Raw genomic sequence first — 9000 nt, forward strand, 5'->3', positions numbered from 1 at the left:
CCTTGTGGCTTTTGCTCTATACTTAATGCACAGAGATGAGAGTGATATATTGATCTAATCAACTCAGAAAGAAGGCAAATAAGCATATTTACCAAAATTACTAATTTAAACTTCTCCTTTGAATAAAATTTCAGTGCTGTGAGCACCACAAACAAAAGGCAGAAATCTCAAACCTGACCAAGTTAATACCAAAACTATCTGCATAGCTAGCCACCACAAGTGGTAAGTGACTAAATATGTTTGGGGGGGGGTTGTGATTTGAGTGTACTGACATTTGAGCACTGAATATAAAGAGAACATAAGTATTCTGTTATTGCCCTAATTATACTTGTCTAGTTGGTTTTAACTCAAACTGTAAAACACCTTCACATTACCTGACCTTTGGTATAATAGCGGTTGATTGTAATTAATACTCTATTCATACAATCCTCTAAATTACTAATAACACCCAGAACTGTGTGAAAAAATACTGCTGAGAAAAAGAGCCAAGTGACCTCTGATAGAAAGTGCTAAGAACCTAATATTCTTTTATTGTAATTTCACTTACATTATATATTTGCTCTGTTTCTTTAACAATAGATTTACAAAATCATAGACCGAACAATACTTTCTCAAAAGAGCAAACTAATTAAATACTGAGGAAATAACTTATTTCAAGCAGATTTCTAGCAACACCAAAGGGCAACATTGTACTCTTAAGCATACACACTTAATGACCGACCATGTCGTTCATTATTGGAGCGGACTCAGCATTATATACAATAAGAGGACAAATCAGCAGGTGCACACACACGGACCCACACAAATACGCAGCCAGTTCCTTGTGCATCTATAACTGCAAAAACGGGGGGGAGGGGGAAGCTTGTTTTAAAACTATTTTGTTCCATGCATATTCATTCCCATAGCAACAGGGGCAGGAAGGAGTGTAAAGGGGGGGCGTCTGTCTATCTATCTGTCTCCACTTTGGATACTGACACCACAGCTCCACAGGCTTCACAACAATACGTTCTCTTGCATAGATTCTTGTGTTGAGGAATGGACTGAAATCATTCCCCTGTTGATCCCTTAAAACTGAAACCGATCAAAGTGGATTGGTTGGAAATCGGAGTCAGATGTTGAAGACCCTCGATCCACTTTGAAAGACCGCAGAAGGGTTCGGAGGAAGCTTGGTCCTCACCAGGTGTTCCTGAGACAAGGGAGAAAGAGAGAGAGAGAGAGAGAGACGATTGTAACAGCAGCTCTGAAGGTGATCACAGAGATGAAACCAGAGAGGGCAGCAACTGTGGTGCTGCTCACACTGGACCCATGAAATGAGAGGAGACCGGTTGGGCTGTGCCGTCAAAAAGCATCAGGTCTGCTGTCAGAGTGCTAGCAGCCTGGACTGTATTGTTATTTCCTGCTTAGCGCTGCTCTGTTCTGCTGAGGGCAGCTGTTCTCAAAGCCTGACCAGAATGTATCTGGGCTGTGGCGATTAAATAAAGGCCTGTAACACTGAGAAGTCGCCCATATTCTATTCTTTCCTGCAATTATTGGGTCCGTCCATGAAAATGGGCTAGGCTATTTCAATTTACTTGCATAGCTGTGGAGTGAGGCAGCTTTCATCAGATAGCACAAGTCTTCGGGGAGATTGACGGCTTGCTGTCCCAGCAGCACTTTGAATGTGGCTGTACAGCGCTGTGGGTGGCAGGCAGTACATGTTGTTCAGCAAGTCAGATTTGGTGTGTGAGTGTATTCACCTCCTCCCCCCTCCCACACACACACACCGGCTTTTGTGCTCTGTGTAGCAGCCAGGTCTGCCTCTCTCCTAAATTAGATTGGTGCCAAAGAAGACTGCAACCCAGTGCAACATCGTACTTTAACAGATAATCCATCAAGCAACGCTCACTAACCCCTCCCCCACTTTTCTCTCCCTCTCTATCACACACTGCATCTCATTCCCCTCTCCTCATCTTTTTTCCCTATCTTTCCCTATCTCTTTTCCCTCAACCTTCTTTTGCCTTTCCTCTGCTCTGAATACAGTCCTCTCCTCCCCTCCCTGCCAACTTGGCACAGGACTTTCCCTCTGTAGTCCTGGGAAGCGTGGGAAAAGGGAAGAGGTCCAAGTGAAAGAAAAGGGGAGAGAAAAACAGGGAGAAAGCCTGGCTCAGGGGATGTAGAAGAAAGAGGGAGATAGAGGAAAAACAATGGTTGAAAGAATGATGGGGGTAAGACTGGGGCACACTTTTAAAGAAGCACATTTACTTTCTGTAAAATGAGTAAAAATGTGTTGAGAAATTATTAATGGTTCTGTTATTTATTCAGTGTTCTAATATGAAATATCAATAAACAGCTGCTATTTGTAGCTTCAAATAGTCTACAGCCATGGACAGTTTATGAGACAATCGGCCCTTGGACAAAGGGCCCCCACCCGTCTGACATATATTTAGGAGCAAGACGCAAAACGACTACAAACGCGCCTGCGATTCTCTTTGTAGTCGTTATGCGGCTATTTTTTGTTGTTTTGCGTGTCTTTGTGGTTGTTTTGTGGCTCTTTTTAGTGGTTTTGCATCTCTGTGGTTGTTTGATTGACTTTCCAACAAGAAATGTTAACAGTTAGTTCATTCAGAGGCTCTGGTCTAGAGGCGCTGGGCCTGCAAGCACTAGCCCTGTTAAGTAATCCATCCATAATTCTAATAAGTCAACTACCTATCACCTTCTGGCTCTGGTAGAAGGGGCACCCCTCTGGCCCCGCCCCTGGGTAAATGGAGAGAGAGAAGAGTGACAAAGGAAGTAACAGAAAAGTGAATTTTAGGCTGCATTGTCCCTGCCGGCTTTCTATCCTCTTCGTGCAGTTTAAAGCCATTGTGAGCAGCATTTCCATCCCTCTACCGTGCATCTACCATACCAAAACACAGCACTGTTATACATTGTATTCAGAAGTTAAGCAGGCTTGCCCGTGATCTCCGAGAACACAATCCCAAATCTCGCGGGGGGGGGCTGCTGCCTGTAAGCTGACTATAAACAACCAAGAATTTGTCATAACAAGAGTTTCCTGCTGAGGTTTCCACTCTGCATGCTAAATGTGTTCCCCATTCAGCGGTTTTGTCTTGCTCATCCCTGACCCACACTTCGGATTATACAAACCCATCCTCGCAAATCTGTTTGCCTTGTGATGCGGTTTGCCAGGCCTGATTCTTAACACACACACACACACACACACACACACACTGTACTGAGAGTTCAGGGCTGCACTCATTTAAGCGGGACAAGCCGGGTTTCAGGTTTAACAGAGATTCAGTCTCTCATCTGACAGCTCACGAAACAACCTCTTGCTGGGATGTTTTAAATTGGATTTGTGAGTTCAGTGAGTTCAAGAAAACACGTCTCTCTCGTCATGAAAAGCATCAGTGTGATCTAATCGGTCAGTTGTCTGCAGAGTGTCATAAAATTAGAGACATATAGGTGGGGGAGCACACAATTTGACAGATTAATTTGAGCAATAATGAGAATTTCATGGCTGCCCAACTCCTTTATCATCAAGAGCAGATTGATTTTGATTTCAGCAGCTTATTTGGGACTTAACCATTAAATCTGTTAATGAATAGATAGAGTCGGTCTGTTCTGCTCCACACTGAATGAGGACGCTTCATCTGCTGGTGATAACATGGTGTAGTCATGTATTTTACAGAATGGCATCACAAAGTGAGAATGCCCTCAAAGAAAAAATACCAGCAGAGCGCCATGACCCAGTGTAATGCATACTGGAGTGGGATGTGTAATGCTTGGTCAGACACCTCTGCAGGGGGCTGGTGAGTCAATAATGAGTTGGCAGTGAGTGGGCCGTCGGTGACCGGGGTGGATTATCTAAGATCAACTTGATTTGCTGCCAGGCTGGTTTACATCGCACTGGGAGATTGTGGTATAACTGAAAAACTGCACTATGAACATGTATGTGTGTGTAATATTGACTGCAGTGTTGAGTCCCACAGCCAAACATACTGCCAGCAGCACATCCCTCCTTAATGTGCCATGAACTCTTACTCCAACTGGGCCAGTTATATTAATAGAGTCTGTGTCCCGCCATTGACATCTCTCGCTTCGACCTCCATCACCATCACACACAATACTGAGGGACATAACGGCTTAATAGAGCAGTCATTACTCAGACAATTATGCAAATAACCAGAAGGTTAGGTTTCTTTCCCAAACATCTGAAGTTGCAGGACTGAGGACCAACACAAAGGGCCGTAGCAAGGATTTTAGAAATACTGAGGTCATAAATCCCAAAAAATAACCTTGAAAAATTTGACGACACCAAAATTAAAGTCTCATTCTTTAAAATTATTACATATAATTTATTCCTTTAATTTCAGTTATTTCAGTCTGTAAATTTTATTTCCCAACATGAATTTCACTATCCATGTATCTCCAAAATGTCAACTTCTCATGAGCTAAGAAAAACAGCCATGTTTTAAGCCTTGGGACAATGCATTTTTCAGATGATGCAATGGGTTTTTAAATGTGTTTATTTAGGCTATGAAGTAGGAGAATTTGCTCAGAGAGGAACACCTAATTTGGAGATACATGGTTTTCATCGTTTCTACACATTGCCAGAAATACAATTCATAGTTGGAAGAATTACCCATTTACTCTTTTGTTCTCATCAAGCCTGCTCTATTCAGGTCAAAGTAAAGAGTGTAGCACCAGCAGAGTGTTACATAACACAGCACATGGCCTGTTTTAAACAGCTGGGTCACTTTGAGCTGCTTAGGGACAGAATGCCGTATCACTTTTCTGAGACGCCCCAACAGCAACAGGCCACCAGGGAGATGAATGAAGATGACTTTCAGGAGGAGCATGTTGCAATTTAAACCTGTAGCTCTTCCACTGAACTCTTCGAACCTACAGCTGTTTCGGTAATGTACATTACATGGCTCCTCCAGCTGAATGCTTGACACATTGCAAACGACATAGCTGGCGGTGCTTACCTCTCCCTTGGTCGGTCCACTGAGCTCAGTCCTCTCTGGCGGGACGCTCTGTGAGCTGCCAGCCTGCAGGGCAGTGGGGATGGGCTGGGGAACAGCAGCAGGTTGTATATTGGTGCTGGCAGACTGATGCAGCCCTATGGACCTGTGGCCCTCCGCACTGTAGGCAGCCTGGTAGCTGGTCTCACGCGGGACCTGGGTGGCCTCTGTCCCTGGGCTGGAGTATTGAGCTGGGGGATTTCTCCTCGCACTTTTGGCCGGTCTCGCCCCCGTCCACGGCCTGTACTCTTGCCTGGAGGAAGAGAGATCAGTAGGCTGACAGACGCCATGCGGATTATGTTCAGTACAGGCTAAAAGTTTGTATCAGCCTTGTTTTTGAAGGGATGCCTTGGGCCAGTGTGGATGGTGACCTAGCACTTATGTTAACATGGTTATAATAATGGTGTTGACTAGTTGTTGACTACATCCATGTATACAGCATCAGCAAAAACTGACTTAAGCAAAAACGGCATTCAGCCTGATGATGTCATCAGGGTTATTTTGGATTGGCCTTGAGACACAGTGTAGGATCCAGTGTTTTTGGAGCTTGACTCGAGACTAAAAGTCCAGATATCTCAGCCTCTTCTACATCGTTTTTGACCGGGGGGTTTTTCGGTCTCTCGCAACTTTCTGAATATACAGTAAATCACTAGAATACCCCTTTAATTACCAGAGATTATTATAATAACTCTATCTGGAGGTCTGGACCACCCAGAGGGTCAAAAACTATATTTTGAATGCACAAATTATATTCATCTTTTATTTGTCTCTATTTTTTGCTCTTTTATTAAGAAACACTGGACAGTTTAAGTTCTTCAGGCCTCTAAAATCTATCCAAATGAATCAATCTGAGAAAGAAGTATCTATCTCTTTGGTTGCACTGCTTGTAATCTATATGACAGGGGATTGATTGTTAGTCAACATTTCTTCTTTTTCAGGCTCACGAGCCAAAAAGGTTGAGAACCACACACTTCCTGCCCACATACCTAAAATAAAATGCATAAATGAAAATCAAATATTCATACTTGAGCTATCTCATATATGAATATGAGATGTGTAAGAGAATTATTGATGACCCATGCAGGCTTTCTGGGTCGACCCTGGAAGTCAATGAACTATTAATAAAAACGCATCTAATGAAGCGTCAAAGCAGGCATCAGCATAACACCAGCACCCAGTTTTCCTGTCTGGTCCAAAAGTCAGAATGGACAGGGACAGGTGCTGAAACAAGTCAAAGAGGGTGACATGACCTACCTGTAGGAGCTGGTTTTTCTCTCCTCCATCCCCTGCTGCTCCCCCCACCTCTGCCCCCTGCCCCGCTCCTCTCTCTCCCCCGGCTGTGCCTGGCTGTGGTAACTGTTCACCGGGCTGTCCGAAGCACTGTCTGCCCTGCTGCCCCCGTTACTAATCCAAGGGAAGTTCTCCTTCCTGGGAATGGGCCAGGGTTTGAAATCCTGCTTGTACTGGGTAACACTGGGGAAAGGCACTCCGGGCGGGTGGTAGTCCTCCCGGGGCTTGTAACTGGGCTCCTTCCGTGCCCTGAAAGATCCTCGGGTCCCCGGGCCATCTGTGGCCACCTGAGGGGAGCCGACGGCACGCGGGTCCGGGATTGAGTAGTTATTCCCGGGTGCGCGCTCCGAGACGGAGACCTGTTTGGTGACGGACCGCACCTCCTGCTCGGCGATGTCCGAGTAGTTCTGGATGGTGAGCGGGACGGAGAGGTCCGATTTGTCGAACTGGTTCCAGAAGCGAGCCAGGCAGCACACTCTGCTGATGCACGGCCAAGCCATACCCCCCCTCCCCCTAACTGTTTGACTTGTGGAGGAAAGTAGAAGAAGAAGAATCAAACAAAAAGAACAGAAAAAGAACAGAAAACGACAAAAGATCAAAGGTTACATTCAGACAGAGCATCGCCCTCCCTCCGCGTCCGTTTGTGGGAAGCTGAGAAAATACAGTGTCCAGGAGTCCATGTCAGCAGCAGAGGAGTGCCAGCAGAGATGAACCGGTCTGTCGGGGTCCGTCGTTGAATATTCCTCTCACGTGGTCTGTGATAGTGCCTCCACCATGCAGAGGAATCTGTGGCAAATTATTCTCCGCATCTCCAGCCGGATCCCGAGTGTCCGCATCGGATTCAAAATCAAAGAAACGTTATTTATCTCCTTTACACCCAGCCACACGTGCAATTAAAAGCTTGACCCGGAGATGTTTTATGGCTTCTCCACTTGCCATCACTGATATTATTGCACCTTAACTGTTGCCAGTAATGCTGAGGGTTACATAATTATGATGCAGCGTCAAATGTACAGTATACATATATGGGTTGGTAGACTGGGTTAGGTTCAATTTAAACACACTCATCAAAGCCTGAGCCCAGCTGGAGAATGCGTGGTGGATATTTTTCAAATGGCTCACAAGATTTCTCAGGTTCCTCTTTGCCATATGTTGCATCAACCTGCTTCATTTCCATTTAGATCATGAGGTTCAGAGAAAACATAGTGTCTGTGCTTTTCCTACTGTGACAAGTCAAAATGTCAGCTGTGACAAGCTCTCATTAATCCCATGTGGGTTCTGTGTGGATTTGCTGCTTGTGGTGCCCATCATCGTGACATCCCCTCATTGCCCAGTGCAGGTTAGCCCATGTGGGTTTTCTGGGGCTCCCAGCTTCCTCATGCAGGTTGCTGCTCAGCTTAGGCCAGACCATAGACTTTACAGACCAAGTTTATTTATTTATTTTTTTAAAAAGTCTGTCCTCTGGTGTTTTGTTGAAACAGATTGAAACAATGTTTATTTTTAGTGTTGAAGCAGGAAGTAGTGTAACTTTCTTGTACCACAAGAAATGACTCCAGAGAGTTGCCTAAAAGTAAATAAACAGGGGCAACTAATCATAATTACACAAGGCATGGACACATGTCCTATTTTGCTGTTTAGGAATGACGACTTGTTAATTTTCCCTTATGGCTCCAAGTAAATTCTCTGCTGATAGCCAATAGTTGGGCCCCAATTACTCCTTCTGGGCACTCTATGTGTCAGCACTTTCTAGGATTTATCAATATCAACCAGACAGGGAAAAAAGTAAAAAACAAAAGAATAATGGACTCCAAAGCTTGACACTGAGCACATTGTATCTTACTGAGCCACCAAATCATCCTCAACATTATGCCAATCTTTTTGAAACATAGTCTGCCTTTCAAGTGGTATTAGAAATGTCTGAGGGTACTCTGAAGTGCTCTGGTTCTTCTGAGATAACTTGTTATTTGTCCACAATGGTGGACAAAAGAGAGACTGGCCAAGTTTATGTAGAGAATTACAGTTGATTACAGTTCAGTGGATGTGAAATGGAGGGCATTAATATGCATTAAGTTGACAGAGTGGCTCTTGATGCACCGAAGGCATAAGAACTTCCCTCTGTGAGCTGTTCACAGAGGAGGAGGCGAGATGAGCCTCTCAGAGGGAGGCAGCACAACAATCTAAGAACCACTTACAGTAGGTGGCACTTGATAAAGATGAACAGGCACTTGCAGCACATAAATCATCTTAACCAGAAGTTCAACTGTAAGTTCAGGATCTCTCTGCTCTTGTTAACACCACTGTACTTTCAGCGATAGATGGCACGGGTTTTGTAGGTTTTTTTGATTGCCAATGTGAGCCAAAAACATTCACTGCAGACGATTTTTCAGCGACAGATAATGGAATGGGATCACCATTGTTATGGTTGTCAGTGAATTTCTGATAGTGGTTAATGAACATTACCCAGGAAGTCAAATCCTCTGAAAATAACAGTGTGATACTACCATCTGCAGGGGAAAATATAACATTACTCTCCTGCACAGTGAACGCAGTATATTTTGAATGTAAATATACTGTGGGTTTATGTATTTCTTTTTCTTATCCAAAAAGCCAGCAATGGAAGAAGTATTCAGATCCTTCACTTAAGTACCAATACAACACTAAAAATACTCCATTACAAGTAAAAGTCCTTCATTCAAAACCTTGCTTA

At 44.2% G+C, this 9000-nt stretch overlaps 1 protein-coding gene across 1 annotated transcript; it reads right to left on the reverse strand.

Moving 5' to 3' along the window:
• Nucleotides 1–502: 502 nt before the first annotated feature.
• On the reverse strand, nt 503–7351 carry map6d1 (MAP6 domain containing 1). The gene is made up of 3 exons (XM_044219143.1): nt 6258–7351; nt 4968–5256; nt 503–1186 (listed from the first exon to the last, which is right to left on the reverse strand). The coding sequence occupies exons 1-3, from the start codon at nt 6791–6793 to the stop codon at nt 1109–1111; spliced, it is 903 nt and encodes a 300-aa protein (XP_044075078.1). The 5' UTR covers nt 6794–7351; the 3' UTR covers nt 503–1108.
• Between the last annotated feature and the right edge of the window lie 1649 nt (nt 7352–9000).

This window comes from Siniperca chuatsi, linkage group LG13, assembly GCF_020085105.1.
Source record: "Siniperca chuatsi isolate FFG_IHB_CAS linkage group LG13, ASM2008510v1, whole genome shotgun sequence".
Taxonomy (NCBI): Eukaryota; Metazoa; Chordata; class Actinopteri; order Centrarchiformes; family Sinipercidae; genus Siniperca; species Siniperca chuatsi.